At 45.8% G+C, this 27061-nt stretch overlaps 1 protein-coding gene across 1 annotated transcript in view; it reads left to right on the top strand.

Annotated features, from left to right (window-relative positions):
• FMNL3 (formin like 3) overlaps nucleotides 1–27061 on the top strand; it is a 126502-nt gene that overhangs the window by 58355 nt on the left and 41086 nt on the right. Inside the window, 4 exon segments of the mRNA XM_081935003.1 lie at nucleotides 7292–7372; nucleotides 9133–9209; nucleotides 19376–19459; nucleotides 24827–24979. Coding sequence (XP_081791129.1) covers nucleotides 7292–7372; nucleotides 9133–9209; nucleotides 19376–19459; nucleotides 24827–24979 — 395 coding nt within the window.

A 27061-nucleotide genomic window follows, 5' to 3' on the forward strand; every position in this document is an offset into this window, starting at 1 on the left:
GTGGGGCGATGGCTGATAGAACAGAGGCTCAGCAGGCCGCGCCGTCTCAGGCAGGCGATGATAAGGCGGAACCCACTCCCCCTGTTAGGCCTCGGGCTTCTAGGCCTTCGGCAGAGGACAGGCCTTCCAGAGCTCTGCAAAGGGATGAGCTCAGGCGATCCAGGGCTATAGAGAAGGTCATCGAAAGAGCTGAGAAAAGACAGGCCCGGGATCCTGGGCCTAGATCCAGATCTCCACGCCCCGTGGCTTCCTGCCCTTCCCCACCTGTGGCCAGGGGGTTCAGCCCTTCTTCTTCTTCCTCTGCTTCCTCATGCAGATCTAATAGGAGTCAGCAGCGGGGGGGCCCTCGCTCTCCTTCTGTTTCCCTGGGGACTGGAGAGGCAGATAGGGGGGACCCGTTGGAAGGTACCTCTGCAGGTCCCGTTAGGGGTAGGAGATCCAGCAGGGCCTATGTGGCACCAGACTATGATACTGAAGGTGATGAGGAGGATCTAGAACACCTCCCTGAGAATCTCAAAAGGCTTATTTCTGCAGCCATCTCTAGGGGCATTTCTCAAAGGGACAGGCCCTACCACCACAGTCGAGTTACTCCCTTTAGTAGGTCCAGATCTAGGGCTTCTTCTCCTTCCCTCATGAGTGAGGTTTCCTCTAGGGGGGAGGCACGGAGGGATGATTGGGGGTTCTCTGAGGAGGAAGATGCGGCTCCTGAGCCGCCTCGTTCTTCCAACCTTTTCCTCCAGGCCATGTTCAAACCATTACTCAAGAAGGCTAGGAGGACCACCAAGGTGGGCACGGGGGACCCCACGGTCCCACCGCCACGGATCCAGACATGGTCATGTTCTCAGCAACGGCCACTAATAAGGAGGAGATTCCTGCTCCTCCTCTTTTCTTAGAGGTGGCTACTAGCCAATGGGCCCGTCCTTCTAATTTTTCCCCCCCAGGCAGCAACGACCGTCGCGCCTACAACATGGAAAAGTCTTTTGTGCAGGCTATTCAGCTTCCAGTTATAGATCAGCCCATAGCAGCCCTAGTCTCCTCTTCCCCAGTGGTCTCGGGGGACGCGGCAGACAAACTTAAGCCAGAGGACAAGAGGGCGGAGCTCACTTTACGTAAGAATTATAAGGCCTCAGCATGGGCGGTGCGGGCGGTGGCTGCCGCCTCGTACTTTAACCGCACTACGGTCATGTGGCTCCGCCAGCTTCAGGATCGCGTTCCGATCCAAGATGAGCGGGTTCACCAGGATTTAGCTAAAATTATGGCAGCGTGTCAGTATTCAGCTGATGCGACCCTAGACGCTGTTAGGTTTGGTTCTAGTGCCTTGGCCACCTCTGTGGCCTCCCGTCGGCTCCTGTGGCTCAGGAACTGGCAGATGGACTATAAAGCCAAGTGGGACCTGGTGGCCGCCCCCTTTGCAGGTCCAAATTTGTTCGGGGCCTCCTTAGACCCGATTTTGGTGGAGAACAAAGATAAAAAGAAGGTTATGCCTACATCCACCAAGAAGGCGGAGTCCCGTAGTCACCCCTATCGCAGGACCCAGTTCAAATCCTATGACAGGGATCAGGATCAGCGTTACCAACCGTACAGGCAGGACAGGCAGTTCAATAGGCAGAACTTTCAAGATCGCTCTAGGTATCAGCCGCAGTCCAAGCGGCCCTTTCGAGGGGGGGGCGGCCGTCCCTTCTGCAGGGGGAAATGACTCGAACCCGAGTCATCCCATTGGAGGCCGCCTGGCGCTGTATGCGGACAAGTGGGATCAGATCACATCAGACGGTTGGGTCAGGGCGACCGTTCTCCACGGCCTAAGGTTAGAGTTCCTCTCCAAACCCCCGAGTTTTTTCAAGGTCTTCCCCCCGGCTCGGGACCCGGGACGACGTCGTCTCATGGACCTCGCTGTCGCCCATCTCCTAGAAATCAGGGCGGTGGAGGTAGTTCCGGGGCCGGAGAGGGGTCAGGGCTACTACTCACATCTGTTCGTAGTCCCAAAATCCTCGGGGGGTTGGAGGGCAATCCTCAACCTGAAACGTCTCAACCGCTACCTAGTCTACAGGCGGTTCAAGATGGCGTCCCTGAAATCAATCCTGCAGGGCATTCGGAAGGGGGATTACATGGCCTCGGTAGACTTGACAGAGGCCTACCTCCACATCCCCATTCTCCAGTCTCACCGGCGCTATCTCAGGTTTTCTCACCAGGGCAGGCATTACCAGTACCGGGCCCTCCCGTTTGGTCTGGCCTCAGTGCCGTGAACGTTCACCAAGGTCCTGGCAGCACTGGCGGCTTACCTACGTTCCATTCCGGTGAGACTTCAGTGCTACTTGGACGACGTCCTGGTCCAGGCAGAGTCCCTCCCCAGAGCCACGTCGGATCTTCGGCTGACGATCCGTTGGCTTCAGGAGTTAGGGTTTTCAGTGAACTTTCCCAAGAGCCACCTGTCCCCGTCCAAACAGATCCTCCACTTAGGGACAGTGATAGACTCCGAGTCAGGGAGGGTTCGCCTATCCCCAGACCGCTTGACCAGCCTACGTCAACTGGTCTCCTCCGTAAGAAAAAGAAGGTCTGTTTCCATCCTGACCTTGTCTCAACTTCTGGGGAAGATGGTCTCTTGTATAGGGATTGTGCCCTGGGCCCGGCTCCATCTGCGACCTCTCCAGTGGGCCTTGATTCCAGTCCAGAGAAGGATGATGAGCAACTCCTTGCGGCCAGTTCCTCTACCAGCGGAGGTGAGGCTCTCTCTTCAGTGGTGGATGTCCCCGGCGCTGCAACAGGGGGCTTGCTTTTGGGAGCCCGAGAGGGTCACCGTGACGACGGATGCCAGCCTTTTCGGCTGGGGGGCCGTGATGGACTCCGACATGACCCAGGGATGTTGGTCTGCCTCGGATCTCCGCCACAACATCAATTGGCTGGAGCTGAAGGCCGTGAGACTTGCCCTCAGGACTTTTCGTCATCACCTGCGGGGGCGCCATGTCCTCCTGCTCACGGACAATGTGGCGACAAAGGCCCATGTCAATCGCCAGGGGGGCACTCACTCCCGTTCCCTTTGGCGAGAGGCGCAGGCGTTGGGCTTGTGGGCGGAGAGACACTTAGCTTCGATAGTAGCGGAGCACATCTCGGGGGTGTCCAATCTTCAGGCGGATTGGCTGAGTCGCACGACCCTAGACGACGGCGAGTGGCAACTGGGGTCGGAGTTGTTTCTGAAGATATGCAGCAGATTCGGCACACCCCTGGTGGACCTGTTTGCCTCCCCCGACAACGCCCAGCTGCCGCGTTTCTTCACCCGTTTCCAGTCTCCGTCAGCGGAAGGAGCGGATGCCCTCAGGAGCCGGTGGCCCCCGGGCCTTCTTTATGCCTTTCCTCCCCTTCCCCTCGTTCCCCGTACGATCAGGAAGGTAGTCACAGAGAGGGCTCTCGTTATCCTGTTAGCCCCGTACTGGCCGAGGAGACCCTGGTTCGCGGACCTGGTCCAGCTGTCAGTAGCAGACCCCTGGAGGATTCCCCCAGGGGAGGTCGTTCTGAGTCAAGGGGCTTTGCATCACCCAGGGCCCCAGTGGCTTCATCTGACCGCCTGGCTATTGAACGGGGGATTCTAAGGGGGAGGAGACTATCGTCGGGTGTTATAGCCACCTTAGTGGCGTCCAGGAGGCCGTCCATGGTTAGGATTTACAATGCCACTTGGAGGGCGTTTGCAAAGTGGTGTATTCCGTTGGGGTTGGATCCCTCTAGGGCTACCGTCCCAGACGTATTGGAGTTCCTTCAGAAGGGGTTAGAGGACGGTCTGTCGCATAATACGCTCCGGCGACAGGTGGCGGCTTTGGCCACCATTCTGGGGGGGGAGGGTTCCCCCACCCTTTCTCGTTCTCCCTTGATTAAGCGTTTTCTTAAAGGGGCGGCTAACATCCGCCCACCCCCGGTTCATAGATTTCCGACCTGGGACCTCACTCTGGTCCTCAAGGCTCTGACAGGCTCCCCCTTCGAACCTCTTAGGACGGTGCACATGCGCCTTCTCACCCTTAAGGTGGTGTTTTTAGTGGCCATTACATCAGCCAGACGCATTTCAGAATTGGGGGCTCTTTCTTCTCGCAGTGATCTGTGTATAATCCACCAGGACAGGGTTGTCCTGCGTTTGGATCCGTCGTTTATTCCGAAGGTGAATTCTCAATTTCACAGGGCCCAAGAGATTGTGCTTCCAAATTTTTGTCCCAATCCTGCAAGGGAGCAGGAGTTCGTGTGGCACAGGCTGGACGTCCGCCGCGCCGTCCGCATATACCTGAAACGGACGGAGGGCGTTAGGAGGACCGAGGCGTTGTTCGTCTCTTTTCAGCCGGGCTCGGTGGGACGTAAGGTGTCCTCTTCCACTATCGGGAGATGGATTAGGTTGGCCATAGTTGAGGCCTACGGTGCTTCCGGGAAAACTCCTCCGTCAGGTATCACTGCCCACTCCACCCGCAGTGCCGCTACCACTGCGGCCTGGGCTACCAGAGCACCCTTCGAGGATATTTGCAGGGCGGCCACTTGGGCCTCTCCTACGCCTTTCATTAGGCACTACCGTTTGGATGCGTATGCCTTGGCTGAGGCATCCTTTGGGCGGCGGGTCCTCCAGAGGGTGGTGGCCGATCCTTCACCTGGGACCCAGTCTACCCGCCCGGGGACGTAGCTTGGGTATGTCCCTTCTGTGACCCCTCCCTCCACTCTACTGGAAAAAGAACGTTGGTCTTACCTGAACGTTTTTTTCAGGAGATGTGGAGGGAGGGGTCACATTCCCGCCCTAGTTAGATAGACAGGGTCCGGGAGGAGTAGGATCGGGTGGCCCCGGGGGGGCTTTCCCTTGTCTTCGTTTGTTGTTACAGATGCATGCAACGACATCGTGGAAACTGGGAACCAACGGGAGAAGCCGAAGGTTAAGAAGTTTTCTCTCAGTCAAATGGACCAATCAGGCTGTAATAACCCTTCTGTGACCCCTCCCTCCACATCTCCTGAAAAAAACGTTCAGGTAAGACCAACGTTCTTTCTGAGAGTCCTCCAAGACCTTCTCAAGGGCCTACAAAATCAAAATAATATGCTAAAAATGATATATTATAATAATAAGTCCAGTCAAACGATTGTGAGAAATGTAATGACAGCAATTGTATCAATGTTAATGTTTAATTTGGTAAATATCAAGAAATATTTATTATATTTATAAACCTTAAAACTGGGAAGGGGTCTCAGAAAATAGTTTAAGGAATACTAGTATAGAGAACAACACTTAAAAGATACAAGAGAGGCCTGGCTTTTTCATGGAGTATCCCTAAAATACTGATTGAGCCCAGACAAGTTTCATTGCTAATGCTTTCCTTAGGTAAAGGTAAAGGTTCCCCTCGCACATATGTGCTTGTCGTTCCCGACTCTAGGGGGTGGTGCTCATCTCGGTTTCAAAGCCAAAGAGCCAGCACTGTCTGAAGACGTCTCCGTGGTCATGTGGCCTGCATGACTAAACGCCAAACGTTGTTATCTTCCCACCAAAGGTGCTTCCTATTTTTCTACTTGCATTTTTACATGCTTTTGAACTGCTAGGTTGGCAGAAGCTGGGACAAGTAACAGGAGCTCACTCCGTTACGCGGCACTAGGGATTCGAACCATCAAACTGCCAACCTTCTGATCAACAGCCTCAGTGTCTTAGCCACTGAGCCACCACATCCCTACATGTTTCCCTTATTTCCCTAAAAAAACCCGACCCAACCAAACAAAAACAAAAAAAAATACAAGGGTTTATATGTTCCTGGACCCAGCTGCCAAATAAGCAGGATGGTGCCAATATAGAACATGGCTAATTAGAGGGCCTTTTGCTGAAGGCTGTGTCAAACCTGGAATAATTCAGGATATAAGTGTAAAGCAATTGCAACTCATCTTTCAGTGCTGCTCTCAAACTGGCAAAGTTTGGCCAAGAAAAGTGATCGTGTGCTTCCGCCCAGCTTTTTTTTTCAAGAGAAGTACAGGGGCACAGAGTCCCTGAGATAATGCTTGGGTTATTTTAAAGGAAAATTCCTTTTTATGAGATGAACTATCAGGAGAAACCATCTGGGGAGGAAAACAAATCCTGTAAAAAAAAAAAAACCTCCTACACTCAAACATATGGATGCAAATGGATGCTACATAGAATTAAAGGAGGCTGCTGGATCAGGCTGATAACTATATTTGATCAAAGCCAAATGTAGGGCATTGACACAATCACCAATCTCATACACAAAGGCTTTTGATCTTTCAGTAGTAGCCACGATTTAAATGCCCAAACTATCCATTTATTTGTTCATGGATTCAGAGTATTGTTTTTGCAGGTCTATGAGCAGGCAGGTACTTTGATAAGAAAATGTTTTCCAGTTTGATTATTTGCAATCTGAACCCATATTCCTGCACACTTAGAAGTAATGCCTAGTCTTACAATCTTGAACTTATAGGGACAGACTTTTCTAACATGTGAGCACAAGAAAAGGGCTGTTGAGGAGCTATATATATATATTTTTTCGTAGATTTTCACCAGAGCTGCCGTCTTTCTGTAAGTCTTGGTGGGAGGGGATGGGGTGCTGGCTTTGTTTCAGTAAGTGGAATGATTGGTTGTGTGGTTGTATCATGATTGGTAGATTGGTGCTGATTGGTGCAGGTGCAATACAAAACAACAATGCACACACAGCCTGCACCAATCAGCACCAATCTACCAATCATGATACAACCACACAACCAATCATTCCACTTACTGAAACAAAGCCAGCACCCCATCCCCTCCCACCAAGACTTACAGAAAGATGGCAGCTCCGTTCCCATTTTAAGCCCACGCTTGAAGATGGCAGGTGAGATCCTGCCGAAACGTTGCAAAGACAATCTCAACCTTACACGGGAAAAGACCCGAATACAACAAAACCAGCATATATATGTATGTATGTATGTATGTATGTATGTATGTATGTATGTATGTATACATACACACATACATACATATATATATATACATACATACACACACATACACACACACACATCTGGGTGGAGCACAAAATGAAAATGGCTTTCCTTTCATGTTTATTAGGAAAGCAGACACAAAGAAGCATCTGCTATTTGGATTAGCAGGTAGCTAAGTTGAGTCCTTGGCTGGCATGCCTTCAATGCAAGTGAGGGCTCTCCCTTATATGCTGAGGGGAGAATTCTTGAATTAATAAATCCACAATGTAGCATTCCAGTGGTGTCTTTCAAAGACTTCTTGTGTACACAATAATTCCCTTTACCTCTTCCCTCCATTTCTTTTTCCCTACCCAATGTGAAACAGGAAAGGTTTCAAGTGAAGAATCCACCCCATACATATATACAGAAATTGAAGAGTTTCCTCGATCCAGGTGTTACCCGAAAGGTAAGCCTTAAAAGAATGATTTAATCCAGTTGGTAAACTAGCCATGACCCTTTGAGAGCTGTATGCAATGAGATTTCGTTTTAATGTATGCCAATTAGTGTACATTTAAAGTGACAATAAAATTACTCTAAGCCTAAAATGGCTTCCAATGTTTGGAGAATGGTGACCAAAGAAACAGTTCCCCCCTCCCCTCCCCCACACTTTATGGAATATCAAAGCATTTTTTGGAATACCAAAATATATACTATACCACACATTGGCCCAAGCAGAATATTATCTGAATATTATTGAATATTATTCAATAATACACGTGAATATTATTCACGTGAAGTGTTAATACCACTTTATAATGCCTTGGTAAGGCCACACTTGGAATACTGCATTCAGTTCTGGTCGCCACGATGTAGAAAAGATGTGGAGACTCTAGAAAGAGTGCAGAGAAGAGCAACAAAGATGATTAGGGGACTGGAGACTAAAACATGAAGAACAGTTGCAGGAATTGGGTATGTTTAGCTTAAGAGAAAGAAGGACTAGGGGAGACATGATAGCATTATTCCAATATCTCAGAGGTTGCCACAAAGAAGAGGGAGTCAAACTATTCTCCAAAGCACCTGAGGGTAGAACAAGAAGCAATGGGTGGAAACTAATCAAGGAGAGAAGCAACTTAGAACTGAGGAGAAATTTCCTGACAGTGAGAACAATTAATCAGTGGAACAGCTTGCCTCCAGAAGTTGTGAATGCCCCAACACTGGAAGTCTTTAAGAAGATGTTGGATAGCTATTTGTCTGAAACGGTATAGGGTTTCCTGCCTGGGCGGGGGGTTGGACTGGAGGACCTCCAAGGTCCCTTCCAACTCTACTATTGTATTATTATTATCTCTTATCAAATTAAAACCAATCAAGTGGCTATGCAAAGTTACAATCCACTGCAAAAGCAATGACCAGTTGTATACACTTACAGCTGTAGCAGCATCCCCACAATCACGATCAATTCTAGCTCTTGGCAACCAGCACGTACTTTACAACAGTTGTAGGGTCTCAGGGTCATGCGATCACCTTTTGTGATCTTCCTAGCCAACTTCCAGTAAGCTGTCAAGGGGGGGCTTGGATTAACTTAATGACTGCCTGATTCAATTAATAACTGTGGTGATTCATTCAACAACTGTGGCACAAAAAGGCCTTAAAATTAAGGGCGACTCACTTAACAACTGCCTTGCTAGCCATGGAAATTCTGGTCCCAATTGTGGTTGTAAGTTAAGGACTACCTGTATAAGGGATAAATCATTGGAGTGGCAGTTACCACAACTGTAGTTGTGAAAAATAAATATATCCTACAGCCCCACAAGTTGTGGTGATCTATCTACTAATTCACTGGGCAGGGAGCAATTTGGCAGTGCTGAACGCTCAAACTAGACTCTGTGGGCACTTCTACACACAGTCTTCATACCACTGGGCGTCTGCAGTGCAGGCCTTGCTTTACAGAAGAGATATTTTATTTGTACTCAACAAAAAAAAACATACAGTGACCATTGAATCAAGTCCAGATCATTCTGATATATGGAAATATCCATTTTGTTGATGACTATCTATAACTAATGGTAAAATTATTATTCTTATAAGCAAAAAGGAAGTAGAGGGATATGAAGCGTGATAGAAAAGGAAATGGATGGACAATCCTGCCCCTGAAATTGTGGTTCATTTGTCTAAAAAAATATGATTGTGCTGTATAGTACTAGAACAAGGAGTTATTTATGCTTACAGAAGTTCCGTCGGAGGGTGCAGGAATCCACCAAAGTGTTGAGGGAGCTGGAGATCTCTTTAAGGACCAATCACATTGGGTAAGTTATTGTTAACCAAGCTTTTGAACAAGTGTATCATGTGTCATGTTGAAGTCTGAGAAAGTCCTATTTGAACAGGCATTACAGTTGATGGCGTGTGTTGTCTCACCGGGTTGGGGTCTTTTTTCTCTGGCTGCTGGATTGCATGAATTCATGCTGTGATCCACACCGTTTTTTATATAGTCAGGCTGGCCTTTAAACCAATACAGAATAGCAGTAAATGGTTGATCCTTAGTAGTCAAGCCAAAACTATGATCCAGAGATCATATAATTGTGAGGTTTGCCTAACATATCAGATCAATCTATATAGATTATGGGCCAGTATTTCTAAGAAATATATTGTGTGAATTCGCATTAAACTATAAAAGGGATTATTTGGGAGGAGTGTGATCACCCGGGACAAGGCGCAAAGGCAACACAGTCAGCTGATAGTTCAAGACATCCCTTTATTCCTCCAACTTTCCCCCACATTTATGGCAAGTCCTGAAGCAAAGCGCTTTCACATGCATAGTAGCCTCTGGCTGCGAGGAGTCCGGCAAAACGCTGTTAGCACAACTGCTTCAAAGCAAGAAGTCCAGCGAGGCAAAAGAACAAGGCAATAAATCCATGAAGCAAGGAAGAAAGCAAGAAGTCCTGCAAACTCCAGATGTCGGCAATAGCACACAAAATTGCACAAATTCAGCATTTGTTCCCGACAAATTTGTCCCCTCCCCACAGCATCTCCTTAAGTCTCAGTCCCCAGGTATGCCTTGTGAAGAGGGGTGGGGCGCTCTCCTCCCGAGTCTTCGGGTCGGCCTGCACTGTTCCTGCCTCCTTTCCACTCTCTATGCTTAGGGATCAGGAGGGGGCAGTCCTTGCACATCACCTGAGCTCTGTCGCTCCTCATTTCCATAGCCTGTCCTTTCTCGGTCATCCTGCCCCCGTTCCTCCCTGCTGGCAAGCCATCCCAAGCCAGAGGGACCTGGGGCTGTCCCGTCCTGCTCCTCCCCGCGTTCCTCTGAAGCCAACGAGCCTGCCCCTTCAACCTCCATCGGCCCCAGCTCCTCCTCGTCCTCCTCCACAGATTCAGGCTCCGACAGGGGCATGACAAGGAGAGGGCATAATATTCTGTGTGAACACAATGATTGTGTTTTGTTAATTTCAGTTTAGGGTTTAGCATGTTGTGAGAACCTTGCCAGGAGATGATTTGTTGAAAGGAAGAAAGTTGATCTGGATCTTTTCTGACTTGAACTCTTTCTATGCAGTCCTTCAGTCTGACGAGAAGTTGGATTTAAGACAGGAGCTATTCCCCATTCAACGATAGTATTTTGTACAAGGAAACATTGAATCCCCTGCCTTCCTTACTCCCTAAATTTCACATCTAGATTGCTACACCCTAGCAAAGAGATTCCTATCGTTTCTGGAAGCCTGCTACGGAGAATTGAGAAATGTGTTCCTGTCTCCCACCTGTCCTGGTTCCAGCTGGAAGGGAAACACCAACAAGAGCAGGAAGCTGAACTGTTCCTGTCCTTGGCTTCTGGGCCTGGTTGGGTGGGAATTCCTCAGGTCAGCTGGAACTGACACCAAGAGTGATGCTTAGTCAGCAGTATCCTTTGGTGAGGTCTGAACAAACAATAACATGAGTGTGAGATCCAGAAATGTGAAAGGGATGAGAAAAGGTGAAATGTTAGGAGTGTGGGGCAGAATCAAATGTTTTACATAAGGTGGAATGAGGTACATGTATGACTTTCTAAAAGGGAATCATAGTGCACACAATGTCAGAAAAGAAAACATTCAGTCTTTCTAATCCAGAATTATTCACTAACGCAATACTCAGCTGTTCTGCAGAGCATAGAGTTCAGAGTTAAGCACAGTTCCCTCCCCACCCCACCCCATGAGCTGAATTGCAGTACACAGTGAATTGTGGATGCAAAGGATTAAAATATGGAAATCCAGATATAAATATCATCTATGTCAGGGGTGTCAAACTCAATGCCCGAGGGCCGGATCTGGCCCATGGGGTGCTTATATCTGGCCCGCGGGGCCATCCTGGGAACAGCAGAGAACTGGCCCGCGGGGCCGCTGCCAGTGAAAATTGAGCTTGCGAGGGCTGCGTGCACCCCTCCCAGCTCCATTTTCACTGGAGGAAGGCTGCAGGATGCTGTCGCAGCCAAAAACAGAGCTCGAGAGCCTGTTTTCACTAGCAGAGCACTCCGGCCACCATAGGCACCCTCAACACGAGTGATGTTGAGCTGGCCATGCCCACCCTGGCCATGCTCCCCCCCCAGCCCCCCCAGCTCAAACACAACCCTGATGCAGCCCTCAATGCAATCGAGTTTGATACCCCTGGTCTACATGTATGTGTACATATGTGTGTGTGTAAGGGAAAAAGAACACTAGAAGCTCCTTAAAAATAAACACATCTTTTTTCCATAGCCTTAGAAACCGCTAGAGGTGGGATTCAGCCATATTATCCTCAGCTCAACTTTGAAAGGTAGAATTGGGCTGAAAGACAATAACTGACACAAAGCCATTCAGACAAAAATGGGAAGTTGAATTTGGAATTTTCTGATCTTAATCTAAGACTTTAACCACTTCACTCCAACGGCCTCTTTAAGCAGCATAGCATACCAATTCTATTTAAAAGCCACTAAGTTTATTTAATGGGATGGAAAAATTGCCATGCAGTCTATAATAAGAAGAATGAAAATTGAAAGTGTTGTATCAATCAGCCCTTTATAAAAAATCTAGTTTGGATTATTCTGCTAGAAGTGTCCTGGATTAGAAAGCTAGGTGTGCTATTATTTATCAAAGTGTTTTTTCTCCCAGCTACCTGGAAGGACAGCATAGTTTTCTCCCCCAAAGCACCAGAATGTTATTAACAAATCATTTTCTGGCATCAAATGGTATTCATTTCCTTCTGCTAATCATAGCACTGGTCAAGGTGAAAGAATATATGGAGACCACTGAAAATATAAAAAGTGGGTTTTTTAAAAGTTTACCATGTTGAAGCAAACAGTCTCTCCTCTATTTTCATAGCAGATGAATTATTTCAGCAATTAGAAAAGATATTATAAATGTCAATTTTCAGTTGTTATTATTAGCAACAATGAAGATTCAGGATGACAACTGTAATTGTTTTTGCTATGTGACATGAAAAATGGCAAAGAGTTGTACAAGTATTTATTGAAACAATATTTCACTCTCTGATTACCCTATACAAGAATGAGGAAAAAAATTATATGTGCGGATTTTACTGAAAATCAATACATGTAAATCTTTTCTGCTTCATAATAGTGAGTCATGGAAGCGATTTATGGGACGGCTGTTATACTGAGAACAAAACATTATAATGAGAAGACATGAATAGCTCGCCAGCATCTCCTTCTGCAAGACAAACCTCAGAAATTTATGTTGTCAGTCAATAAGCTTCAGTTTTTATATTGGATATTTCATTCCCATCCACCAGTTGTTTCCTTTATGGTGCAGAATGAAGGAGAGATTATTCAGCGTCTTTCTTTCCATCTCTAATTTTCTGCTCTTATGTACATAAGAGAGTTAAGGCTGGAATACCCAAAAGTCATTTCCTTTGGGATTGTCTATGCTAGTTACCCACAGTGCAGTTTCTAGTGGTTTTGAAAGTTGCCTTTTGATTGCTACAGATAGATGTATAGATAATAGAAATTTTTCCATGTGGTTCATCTCTCTCTTTTCTCCCTGCTTTTGCCTGGTACCTATTTTGATGTTTGCCGAATATGTTTATATAATCTGCTCGTTGAGCAGGGTGACAGGTGTGCTTGCTCCCATCTGGATAAAGGAGGTGACTGGGAGTGAACTGGGTGCAAACTAAACTGGAAATTACCCATAATAATTTTCCAACCTTTTCTGGTCTTAGTGTACAAAATTAGAATTGAACCTGTGTGTCAAGGAAAACCTGGTTTCATTGCGGTGATGAGGTTGTCAGTGAGGCTTACAAATATCATGATATTGTTGACTACAATTTCCATCATTCCCAGCTATTACTTTTTGCCATTCCTGGTGATTATCAAAAGCATATATTTGCAATAGGCAATTAGCTGCAGAACTCAACATTTCTGGGAGTGGAATCAGGGATAATTTGGTACAGAAGGCTTAGCTTTGTTTTTGTTTTAAAAAAAGGAACGACCATGATAAGAATATAATTTGGAACGTGGCCCTGACTTGGACACAGCAGAATTTTTGGCAGAGACTTTAGAAGGATGTGATTGAGATGGGGGGATAGGGCTGGATATAGGGGAAATATGTTCTCACTCTCTGGGGGAGAAAGAAGCACACAAGGACATAAGACAATCCTTGCTCATGTATGTAATCTTGGACGGTAACCTGCTTCTTGTAGACAATCTTCAAGTGCTACAAATAATCCACATGTCCTTGATAAAAATTTCCTCTATCTTTCTAAAGCTTTCTTTTGCTTTCATGTAAACATCAGGCTTATCTATTCAGATTTTTTTTAAAAAAGAAATTGTAACAGAGTTGTCAGAGTCTGAAATATCTTACCTAATTCAGTTTTCTAAGCTACTAAATTTTACAGTTTTAATTCTAACGACTTCTGTGGATCTCATCCCATGTTTACAGGGCATGTGTAAGTGCACTAATGTGCCTATTTTCCCTGTCATGTGTTAGTTTTTTCATTTTGTTTGTCCGAAGTTGTAATTTTTGTTTAACAAACAAACAAACAAACAATTTTAGAGGAGAAAAGAGGTGCCATAATGTAACCCAGCAGGGATCTGCCCAAAATTTCTCATGCCTGCCTTACTTTACTTTACTTTACTTTATTTCGTATTTCTAGACCGCCCCCTCTCCCAAAAGGGACTCGGGGCGGTGTACAGTCAGGCTAAAACACAAATAGGATGCATATAAATAAATACATAAATACACAAATACATAAATAAATACATAAATACATAAATGGAGGAGGTTATATAAAACTGTACCTTCAAGTAAAGCATTAAAAACAGTATTTAAAAGCAACCCCTAAAAATACCCCAGAAAATTAAATTTAAAATAATTACCCATGAAATTCCCCAATTAAAATATCTGCCAGGAGGTAAGATAAAACTATGAGTGGGCCAGGCCGGCTAATCGAAACAGGTGAGTCTTTAGTTTTTGTCGGAAGGAGCGGAAGTCGGTGGTAGTTCTGATGTCGGGGGGGAGGTCATTCCAGAGGGTTGGGCCCATCACAGAGAAGGCTCTACTCCTAGGCGCCGCCCGTTGGCATTGCTTGGTGGACGGCACCCGGAGGAGTCCCTCCCTGTGAGAGCGAATTGGTCGCAGGGATGTGTGCGGTAGGATGCGATCCCGCAGGTAGCTAGGTCCTGTGCCATGGAGCGCTTTAAAGATGGTGATCAACACCTTGAAACGCACCCGAAAAACCACAGGCAGCCAGTGCAGCTCGCGCAGGAGAGGTGTTATGTGGGAGTACCTGGTACTCCCTGTGATGGCCCGCGCGGCTGCATTCTGAACTAGCTGTAGTCTTCGGGCGCGTCCCAGGGGAAGCCCCATGTAGAGGGCATTGCAGTAGTCCAGACGAGACGTCACCAGCGCATGAGTGACCGTGCGTAGGGCATCCCGGTCCAGTAGGGGGGCGCAATTGGCGCACCAGGCGAACCTGGTGGAACGCCCCCCTTGCCACGGCTGCCACATGGTCGTCCATCGACAGCCAGGCATCTAGGAGGACGCCCAAATTGCGTGCCCGTTCCACAGGGGGCAATTGCTCGCCCCCTATGGCCAGTGATGGTGTCAACTGGTTGAACCGAGGTGCCGGTAACCACAGCCACTCAGTCTTGGAGTGGTTGAGCTTGAGTCTGTTGTCCCCCATCCAGACCCCGACGGCTTCCAAACACCGGGACATCATTTCGACAGCCTCGTTGGGGTGGTTTGGGGTGGAAATGTACAGCTGAGTATCGTCAGCGTACAGATGATATTCGACCCCAAAACCACGGATGATCTCCCCCAGTGGCTTCACATATGCGTTGAACAGAAGGGGCGAGAGGACCGACCCCTGTGGCACCCCACAGGTGAGTGACCTCAGGGTCGACCTCTGCCCCCCTGCCAACACACATTGCGTCCGGTCGGAGAGGTAGGAGCCGAACCACCGCAAAACGGTGCCTCCAACTCCCATCCCCTCCAGCCGGCGCAATAGGATACCATGGTCGATGGTATCAAAAGCCGCTGACAGATCTAATAGGACCAGGATAGAGGAACAACCCCTATCTCTGGCCCTCCAGAGATCATCAACCAACGCGACCAAGGCCGTCTCCGTGCTGTGCCCGGGTCGGAAGCCGGACTGGCGTGGGTCTAGATATTTGGATTCATCAAGGTGTCATGGGAACTGCTGCGCCACCACATTCTCTACAACCTTCGCTAAGAAGGGAAGGTTGGAGACTGGACGATAATTAGCTAGCTCCATCGGGTCAAGGGAAGGCCTCTTGAGTAAGGGCCTCACCACCGCCTCTTTCAAGGCGGTTGGTAAGGACCCCTCACCCAACGAGGCGTTCACTAGGCCCAGGAGCCAGCCTCGTGTCACTTCCCAGGATGCCAGTACCAGCCAGGAGGGACACGGGTCCATTGAACATGTGGTGGGTCGCAGCCGTCCACGCAGCCTGTCCAAATCCTCGGGGAATCAAACTCCTCCCAGAATGGTCTCACAAGACTCACTGTTGACGGCTCCTCTGCCTGTCTTTCTCCCTTCCTCCCTGGGCCACTGATTTGAATCCCTGGAGAAACAGTATATTTTCTCTATAGGCAACTACGACTCATTTCTCTATTTCTCTACTCTTAATACAGATGAGGCTGAAATGTTGTTGGTATTGGTGATATTTCTGGTTAGAAGCAGTCTGTGGGACTTTCCTAAGCCCAGTTTGCATGACGTACATAAATGAATACCGGTGCATGCAGGGGCTCGCTCACATCTGTGCCTTGTCTCTCACATGCTCTTGAGGATTTATTCCTTCCAATGAAGACATAAAACGACTGTGCACTGTCAAAGGACTTGGTGGATCTAATCCACTATTTGCTGTAATTGACAATGGCGCTCCAGGTCAGAGACTGAGAAACGTTTGGTGTAAATCCTTGGGATACCCATATACAAAACATGTGCTTTGCTAATCAGCTGTAGTTAAATAGGCACGGCAGCAGATGCATTCGTAAAGAAGGCTCTCTGCAAGCACACCCTAAAAAGATAATAATTGTGTGGCTTCCTCTTCTGTTAGGAACTCACACACCCGCTTGTAATTCCTCTTCCTTACCTGACTACAGGATGGGATTTGCCTTAGAGAGCCTTTGCTCTTTCCTCCACATCCTTTAGCCTTCAACAAATGCATTGAAGACTCTAAATTAGTAGTGCAGCCACTGAAATCAGACAGGAAACACACTGGGGTTGGAGGCTGAAGTTCAGACAGGCAGGAAATGGGCGGGTGGAGAGAGAGGGAGAGAGAGAAGAGAGGGGGGGAGAGAGAGAGACAGAGACAGAGAGAGGGGGGGACCATAGGCACCATTTCAGGGTCCGGATGATTAATGGTCAAAATTGCAATCAGCCAAAGCTGCTTCAGGAAATAACAGCACATACTGAAACCACGAGCTGCAGGCATTCTCTCTCTTATGATGTGCAGTACTTGTTCCTGAGTTGGCACATCTCCACGTACACATTCGCAGCTTCGTTTGGTGCTGCCCAACAAGTACAATTTGATTCTTTGCCTACAGATTTGTCAGATTCGTTTCCTGTGCCATTTTCCCTCCGTGCATCAAAGACTCCAGGAGGGGGAGGGATCTCCAGCAGATGTCTTGGAACCTAAGCAAACACTCCCTTCCCTGCTATGGAAAGATAAAACCGTACCAGTTACAGTATTTTGTTTACAACAACTAGGGGCTACCACAATCTCCCTGAACACACATTGGGTGGGCCATAGTTGCTGATTTCCTTCTAAATTTATCATGTTCTTCTGTCTTCTCTGAACCCTGTCCAGTTTATATACATCAGTCCAAAACTCCAGACTGGACATAGTCCTAAAAATAAGCTGAGTTTGAGTAGTTATTTGAGAATGAGAACTGTTGATGTCTGATGTCTAGGCTGGAGATAGGCATTCACTTAAATGTAGTCTTTCAAAGGGAATTTCCCATTGAGAAGGGACATCCCATTGGAGCGTATTTGCTTTCCATGCACAATTCCAGTTATAATTCTATGAATTCTATGAAAGTGTGGGCTTCATTGAATAGGCTGCCCTCCCAGACTGTTGTCATTTATGTGAGTTTTCAAGTATCACAATTAGGGGTTCCTCAACATTTTGCCATCATACCTCCCTTTATTGTAATCTTAATATTCATACTTCCCCTAAAAATCCAAATAATGGAATGAACAATGAAAATAATATAATGGGAAATGTGGATTTATTATAACAATGTACAACTAAAAGCTGCTTCATCCCTTCCCTGCACTCAGCCTGTACCACCTCCCTGAAGACGATATAACGAGGGGTGGGCTTCAAAATTTTTAGCAATGGGTTCCATGCATGGTTGCTGGGTGGGTATGGCCATGGGGGGCATGGCCTAGTTGGCCTCTTGCACCATGGTAGGAGGGAGCGTTTTCGCCTTCTCCAGGCCGCAGAGGCTTTCCTTGAGCCTCTTGGGAGGGAGAAAACTGCCTCCTCTGGGCTCCGAAGGCCCTTCTAAAACTTCCGGGAGGCCTGTCCCCCCCCCCGAAACCTCCACGTGGGCCCTGCGCTTACCTCGCATCCAAAACGGACTGCATAGGGACTCCTGGGAGGGGAGGGGTGAGGTGGGAGAGGTGGTGTGTGGTGTGTGGGGCCAGCCAGGGGTGGGATTTGGAGGTTCTCCAAACCGGCCATAACATTAGCTACTGATTCTCCCAAACCCGGGCGAACCTGTAGCAGCTCACCCCTGGATATAGCTCATAGTTTTGGAAAGCCTGCTTTAAGTACTAATTCAGCACTTTGCAGGAGACAGTGAATTTGATTTTGGTGCAAGATTCTATAAGCCCAAAGTATCCATCTAATTCAGGCGTCCCCAGTCCCCAAACTGTGGCCTATTACTGGGCCATGAGTTGTTCAGAAGTGGGCTGCCTGAAGTGGGGGGCAAGCATGAGCCTGCATGAGCAGCGGGCAAGCACATATGTGCACGCATCATTCATGTGAGCGGCAAGCGTGTGTGCCCACCGCTCACACAAATGGAGCTGTGCACACGTACATGCTTGCCCATTGCTTACAAGGAACCATCCCGTCTCCCTCCCCCGTCCCCAAAACTGGAAAGATTGGGGAATGCTGGTCTAATTTATAACTAATTAATATCTTGCCTTTTTAGGCAAAATCCATCCCCGAAATCTTAATATAAAACAAGATTAGGTATAATCAAGCATAAGCAGTGGTTATAAAAATATAGAAACAGAAGAACCAACAAGAAGGAGGAAGAGGATAGGATCGGTTTCAGCCAAAATATTACATTTTTGAGTGTGCATATAAACTCAGGTTCTCATTCCTGAGATTTGCAGTTACTTGAATTGCCACAATCAAATGGATGAAATGGCAGCGTGAACCTGTGAACTAAGGACATTGAGGAGAAGGAAAGAGGAGAAAATTACATTAGGTAGAAGGCATCATTCAATGAAATACTGAAGCTCTGACTGGATGGTGGAGAATGGAAGGATTTATACTCCTTGCAGAGAGTATAATTCTGGTCATTTGCATTCTTTTAAGGAGTCATTAAGGTCACTTGGAGATTTATCTGTGGCATCAGTGGTGGGAATGGGTGTGGAGCCTTCTTGGAACTGTTGAAAAGACTGTGTTGTAGATTGGAGATAGATTATGTCTATGTCCCTCCCCCTCTGTTGAGAGAGGGATGTTCAATTTTGATTTAGATGGCCTCTTTAACCCCTCTTTCAAATCAGCAATCCAGGGGGGAAGGGAAGCACCTTTGGAACTTTCTTTACACACTATTTGAAAGTATAAAGAGGCAATCCTCCATCAGCTGGAAATCCTGGAAATTGTTGTCTCATTAGGTTGAAGACAACTGATTGGAAGGATAAACCTTAAAAAGTGCCCTGGTTTGACTTTAAACACCGTCAGTAAGTCACACCACAAAACATCTGGAATAATAACATTTTGGAGTCAATTTTTTTTTGTTTTGTTTTTTTGCAGATGGGTGCGTGAATTTCTCAATGATGAAAACAAAGGCCTGGATGTGCTGGTGGACTACCTCTCGTTCGCTCAATGTGCAGTGATGTAAGTCATTGTGTTATTATCGAGATGCCCTGGTTCTTCTTCCTTCTTCACAATATTCCCTTCCTATGTAGATATTTCACACAGTTGGTATCATATACATTCTTAAGAGTGCCAGTTATAAGAAGACATCATGAGGTTTACATACTGAGTGGATGGTGACATTTTGGTTTTATATGTGGGGCCCTTACTCTCATTCGGATTCCCAGACAGAGAAGAATTTACATGTTGTTTTCATCATTTTCCGTGCCAGGCTTTCTTTTCCTTATGGAGGTCTCCCTAGCTGCCACTTTCAGATTGTAGTTTGCATTAGAGCAGTGCTTCTCAATTATTTCCTGTCATGCCCCCCCTAGGAAGAAGAAAACATTTCGCGCCCCCTGCGCGACTGTAAATAGTATCATTTGTCTATAAAATTGTTATAAGTACACCTCTGCATAACACTGTATCCTTATTAACGTATAAGAGAATAAAAAAAGAAAGAAATGTGGATCAATTTACAACAAAGAATAGCTTTATTAACTGTAGCAGAAAAGATTTAAAGGAGCACAGCTAGAACATATACATACATATATTTATATATAGAGTATCACAGAAGTGAGTACACCCCTTAACATTTTGTAAATATTTAAGTATACTTAAATATTTACAAAATGTTAAGGGGTGTACTCACTTCTGTGATAACACTGCAGAAATGACAATTGTATGTGCATGTATACACACACAAACACACACATATATATCCTGCATGCAGTGATTTCTAGAAACAACACCTGCTCGTCTCAGTGGGAAAGACCCACGCATCCCAGATGCGAAGACTGTCCAAGTGGTCCTTAAGATGACCGCTGACTTAGGGAGGGAGGGAGCCGCAGAGGCGGGGCTCAAAGGGAAGGAGAGCGTGATAAAACACCGGAGCGCTCTAAGCTTTGGAAACTCTCGCCTTTCCTTACCACGGAGCCTTGGAAACTCTCCAGACAGAGACGCATCCGGTCGGAAGAAGGAGAAAGAGAAGGGGCGGCTAAGGGAAGAGAGACGCGGGCAGGCTCAGCGATCCTGACGGGCAATCCCTGCCGCCAGGGCGGAACAAAAGCGGGCAGAGGAGACGCACCGGAGCCCCCGCTCCGATCCTGACCCGGCTTCGAGCCCCCCTTTATGGAGCCTCGCGCCCCCCCTGGGGGGCGCGCCCCACTATTTGAGAAGCACTGCATTAGAGGCAGGGGTAAAATGCTATCGGTTTGGGCCGGTTCACCCGAACCGGTAGTAAAAAAATGCTTTAAAAAAGTTTTTTAAAAAGTTCCGATGATCGCATGGCACAGCTGATCATCGGAACTTTTCTTTTACTTTTTAAAGTATTTTTTTACTACCTATTCGGGCGAATAGGTAGTAAAAATGCTTTTAAAAAGTTTTTTTTAAATTCCAACAATCAGCTGTGCGACAATCAGCTGTGCCGCGTAATTTATATTCGCTAGAAAGCAGGAAACCCTAGCGAATGTAAATCATGCGGCACAGCAGTCATAATCATCGCCGCCCCCCCCCGCTGTTCTACTTACCTTTGCAGACTCAGAAAAAGCTTCTTAGCGCCTGCAGTGCGCATGCGCGAAGTGAAGCAAGTGGACTTCAGAGTATTTCACCCCTAATTAGAGAGGTACTTATGAGAAAAAATCAGATTCCAGATTCCCGGGTGTGAGTCCCTTGTTTTGAGGAACACTCCAAAGACCTAACCGGCTCTGTTCTTGCTTCTGTTGGGACACTTTCACCTTGAATTTGCCCAAATGTCTTTGCTAGTGAAGTCCCAAGGGCTGAGCAGACAAGGGAGCTCATGGTATATACATGTAGCATATCTCTTTATCAGGTATGGTAGAGCAGGAGGCAATCTGCAAAGATGCCATTTTCTATCCTAAGCTACTTCTGACTGGAAGGTGAATTTTCTTGACGTTGTCTCCTTATCCTCATAAATTCTTATCCTGATCTTTCTGCCTTGGCAGCTTGTTTATTTAACAACTCCCCCCACCCCCCTAAATTATCCCACTCTCAGGAAGCAGGGATCTTGGAGTGAATTATTTTAAACAACCCCAAAAATATAAAACAGAGAGTAGCCCAAGCCAGACTAAAACAGTATTAAAACAGCATTAAAACAGCAGCAACACGGCTAACAGGAGAAATTCAGGGTAACTCCTAAGTTTGTTATTTTTTATACTAGATGAGTTTATCAGCTCATGTTACTGGGTTTTTCATAATGATGGCTTTCTTATTTGCTTTCTTTCTACCTGTCTGAATGTCTGAATCTGTATGCAAACACACACACACAAAATACAATTACGATGCATTAAATCTATTTTCTTTTTCAAAATTTTATTAGTATTATTACCAAAAAAGTAAAGGAAAAACAAAGGAAAAAGGTAGGAAAAAAAGAACAAAACAGAAAGAAAGCATAGTATTATGGTTTTAGCCCTTCTTTCTATCGAATTGCCATCTTACCCCATCCTTTTCAACCCTTTTCAACCCCTTAATCCACAAATTATACAATACATTTCTTATCCAACTGAGGAATGCTAAGCTTTTAGGCCAATGAAATCTCAACTTGTCAGCTGTGGTTTAGCTAGATAATTTTAGATCAGTGATTATTTCAACTTTGGGGCTCAGACTGTCAAACGTTTGGAAAATGTGTAACTGGACACTGCTTACAAATCATCCCTGGTACAGGGTCTCCAGCTTGAGCAGGGGGTTGGACTAGAAGACCTCCAAGGTCCCTTCCAACTCTGTTATTCTGTTATCTACCTCCCCTGCCCCATCTAGGCCACCCTGAAGAGCAGCACTCAGTAGCATGCCAAGACTGGACCTGAAGTAGAGGCCAGACCTTAATTTCAGCCCCAACTGCCACCGCTGCTACTCAAAATAGGCTAACTAATGAGGTGTGTGTCAGGCATGCCTCCATCAATAACCAAGAAAGAAAACTCCCAACTCCATTGTTTGTGGAATTTTGATACTTTTACTGGTTATGAAAAGATAGCAACGAAAGTAAAGCAAGATCTGAGCCAGAAAGGCGTGAACAAGTACATATCAAATGATAACCCAGCCCCCTCCCTCCAATGACACCACCCCAGTGTCCAATCTGCAACTCCCTTAGGTGTCATGTGGATTGCATCTCCAAAAGGCATCATCATGTTGGTATGCAGGACAGTTGACCTTGACCAGGTCCAAACACTGGCCACCAGCATGCATAGAAGATGGTGAGAAGAAAACTGCCTTTTCCATATCACCTCCTGTACTATTTATTCCCATTCCAAATACCATGCCCCCACCCTCCCCGTTTCTATGGCAGCCGATAACAAGTAAGCAAAGCAGAGGCTGACATCCTGTGTCTTGGGGAACATCACAACTGTTCCCATGGCCTAGAGCTTCTCAGGATCTGCCATGCCACTCCCCTTCAAGCGATGTTCTCTTTCTTTTGACAGGTCTATACGGCCTATCTAAGACTGCTCCAGGTTGCACAAGGCCTTCATTTTTGAAGCAGCTTCTGGGAATGCTTTTCTCTGGCCTCTGCAGTCTCCATAAACCGTGCAAAAGCACACCCCGTCCTTGTATGGTTTTGAGAGGTTCTGAAGTTTGCACAAGAGCACATCTCATTCTTGCATGGCCTCTGTAGCCTCTGAAAATTGTGTGAGAATGGGGCATGCTTTCAAGAATAGTTGTCAAGTGTTGGTGGCCTCTGACATGTCACTCCAAACATGTCGCCTTTGACACACATGCCATAGTTTTGCCATCACCGTTTTAGACTCTGGCTTTAATGGTAAGGTGGACCCCTTCTCTCTTTTCCCATCCATCCATCCATCCATCCATCCATCCCCCAATCACCCCTATTCTCCCACACATATACATACATACATGTTTGGAATCTCTTGCAGTCTTTGTAATTGCATCATCAAGGCTCTCCCTTAAGTTCACCAATGCCTGTCAATCCAGGTCTAGGGCAAGTTAAAAAGAAAACCAACTGTTGGGTGTTCTATTCCAAAGGTCCTCTTTTAAAACAGTATGGTGAGATGTCCAAAAGTAAGAACAAATTAATTTGGGAAGATAGAAGAAGCAAGGGAAGATAGCAATCATGCCCATAGTATAAATCATTTTAGAAATATAAATAGAACTAAGGTAGTCACATATTATATGCTTGAAAAGGCTCTCGTGATTCATAACAAAAGCAGATTTCATGACAGAGAGAATGGTCTGAGCAAGTATAGTTTGACCTAGTCCTAGATAGATATTTTGGCGGGGCCCTGACTAAGGACAAAACCTCAAATATTGGGAGGCATCAAAGGTAAGTGAAAAGCCCTTTTTTCAGAGATTGACTGTTTTTCTTCCAATTCTCCAGTATCTTCATTTTTGAAATAGGTGATCTAGCCCAAAAAATAAAATAGTAGGTTGCTGAAACTTGCATTCTTAGCTCTTCCATTCTTGAAATATAAAAGAATTGAGCAGATCTATGGAACACACCATTGTGTGCAAATAGCTTATATTTGGATTTGAATTGTATTAGAAAAAGTGTGATTTAGGGGGATTATTGAACTTCATCAAAATACAAGGATTTACCAAAGCTGCTCTATGCGAAAGCCCTAAAGTGAGAATGCTGTAACTGTAGAAAAAGGCAGAAATCTAGAAAGGATTTGTAGATATCAACACTCAGAAATAGTCTCAGACAAGAGGATTTTTCATATAACTTCATCCCAGGTTGTTTAGAACTCCAAAGTTCATTTTTTTAATTGGTCTTTTAAATAGACCAGGAGCCAGTATTGGCTTAATGCTGTTCACAGATTTAAAGAACATCATAAAAATGACTTACGAAAAAGCATCCCACTGGGAAAACTATTCCTCCCTTTAACAAAGCTTCAGCTGCTCCAGAAATCTATTATAAAACAGTAACTCCATCCAGAATTCAGCACAAATGGAACCAGCTGTTACCAAGATGTGTGCCTGAAATCGAGCTGTTTAGTTGTATCCTAATGCAAACACCTTAGTCTATGAAGGACAACTGACTGCAGGCACAAGGTGACACCAGAAAAGACTGCATTTAATTCAAATTCACCCCACCCCCACCCCATGGTGTGGAATATACTTACTATTGCTTCTGTATTGGTGTAACCATATTGTAAAATTGCCCTGGGAATTTCTGTGTGCAGCAGTGATTTCTGTATGCGGAGATTTTACTTACTGAGAGGACATTTGATTGTCCATCCACACCTTGTCATGTTCCATGTTGCTGACTTGTGGCTTGCAGAAACACTCATCCTTTGGGGGAATCCAGAGCTTGACTCCTCTGTGCCAGCTTTTGCCCTAAGGCTTCCCTGTGTGTATGGTGTATGTTCCCTGTCTGCCCTCCAGGTTTGATTTTGAGGGTCTGGAAAATAGCGAGGATGGAGCTCTAGAGAAGCTGAAATCTTGGAGTAGGTCCATAGAGGATCTGCAGCACCCCAGCACCCTGTCTGCTCCCTACGCCAACAGTCTTGCTCGCTCTGCGCGCCAGTCTGCTCTCCGGTATGTACCTCTCTGTCTTGCCGCCAACCTCCAGTATGTTATCCTATTCAGCGGTGCTACATACAGTAATAAACCTGCCCTGCTTTCTGCCCTCCAGGGGATGCCGTGTGCTGATTTCTTCTTCCCACTCCCACTCTTCCCCCTTGATGTTCCTCTGTGGGTAGCTGGCCAGGTCTCCTCTCTGCTCCAGGCCTTGTCCTTTGCCCTGCTCTGTTTGCCTGTCTTTGCTGGGTCTCCTGTTCTCTCTCTTTTTTCTGTCCTTATTACCTTGGTAAGTATTCTTGAATTGGGTGCCATATGCAGCATACAGTGATGTACATCTCAGGCTGGATACTGGCCTATGTGCATGCAGATATGTGTGGGCATGTGGACAAGAGCCCCTGTAGTAGTAGTCCAGGGGTTGGCAACTTTAAACACTCAAAGAGCCACAAAGTCCTAACCGGAAACTCCCCATTCAATTTTGAAGCCGACCGGAAGTCCGGTTCCCTCACCATAGAATCTCCTCTAGTGGCATCCTTTTTCTTCTACCTGTCCTAACCGAAAGCCCTATCAATTGTGGAACCGACTGGCAGCAGGGAGCCACAGCAGAGGGATGAAAGAGCCACATGCGGCTCCAGAGCCACAGGTTGCTGACCCCTGTAGTAGTCCATGGCAGACCTTTTTGGCTGGAAGACAAGTGGGTAGTTGAGGAGGCACATAAGGATTGAGAGACAGGTTTAACCTGTGCCTGAAAGCCAACTTGCTCAGGCTAAAAAAGCCCAAAGAAAATCAGCTGCTTTTACAAGATTGAACACTCAAGGGAGTTTATTCTTGCTTGAAGGGGCAGCTAAAAAAACAAGAGTCCAGCCATCTGCTGTGATGGCACTGGTACCCTCAGAGAGAATAGGTAAACTGTTGCTGCAATGATAATATGCAGGATAGGCAAATAGATGCCGTCCAAACATTTCGGTCTTCAACTCTCATCTATCCCAACAAAGCATGATGAGCAAGGGATTGTGGGGTCCATAATTCAAAATATATGGTAGGCATTAGAATGTCTTATTGGATAATAACAGTACTAGCTCTGAAAGGTCCAGTGTCTTCCTGAAACTCAGTCAAGACTACAGATTGGATCATTTTCCTTTACAAGAAGAGAAAGGAATAGAATTGAATATTTGAGGAGAAAACATAAAATTTATCATGGTAACTTCTGCAGATGTCCTTTCTTAGCTGAACATTCTTGTCTAGCGATGACATCTGAAGCTTTCAATTTAGTTTCTCTCTGACGCTCAGATGTTTAGGTTACATGCCACATTTTTGAGAACTAACTAATTTTTCTATTCCTGGTGGAATAGAAAATTATCTATGATTTTCTTCCAAATTTGGATCATTTTCCATCAACAAAAATCTTATTTGTTCTCTTGGTTTTTTTTAAAAAAATATTATAATCACTTAGCTGAATTGCTTTGGTTTGGGTTTTTCCTGATTTGGGCTGGTTAAAAAAAAATCACGTACCTTCATCTTGCTAAAGCTAAAGTAACATTTTGGGATGTTTTAGGGGTTTTTTCTCCCCCTAATAGAAAATTATATAATAATAATAATAATAATAATAATAATAATAATAATAATAATAATAATAATAATAATAATAATAATAATAATAATAATAATAATAATAATAATAATAATAAACAAATGCCATTAAGGCCAAAATCGAAAAATCCTCTGATGATGCCAAATGTAGACTTTGCAAAGAGGCTGATGAAACTGTTGACCACATACTCAGCTGCTGTAAAAAAATCACGCAGACTGATTATAAATTGCGGCACAATTCAGTAGCACAAATGATCCACTGGAATTTGTGCAAAAATTATAATATTAAAACAACAACAAACTGGTGGGAACATAAGCCTGAAAAGTCACCGAAAATCAGATGGTCAAGATCCTGTGGGATTTTCGTATACAAACAGACAAAATACTAGCGCATAACACACCAGACATCACACTGATTGAGAAAAATAAGGTTACAATCATAGACATCGCAATACCAGGTGATAGCAGGGTCAGGAGAAGGAACATGAAAAAGTCACGAAATACCAGGAC

The sequence above is a fragment of the Natrix helvetica genome (assembly GCF_964273705.1).
Source record: "Natrix helvetica genome assembly, chromosome: 1".
Lineage (NCBI taxonomy): Eukaryota > Metazoa > Chordata > Lepidosauria > Squamata > Natricidae > Natrix > Natrix helvetica.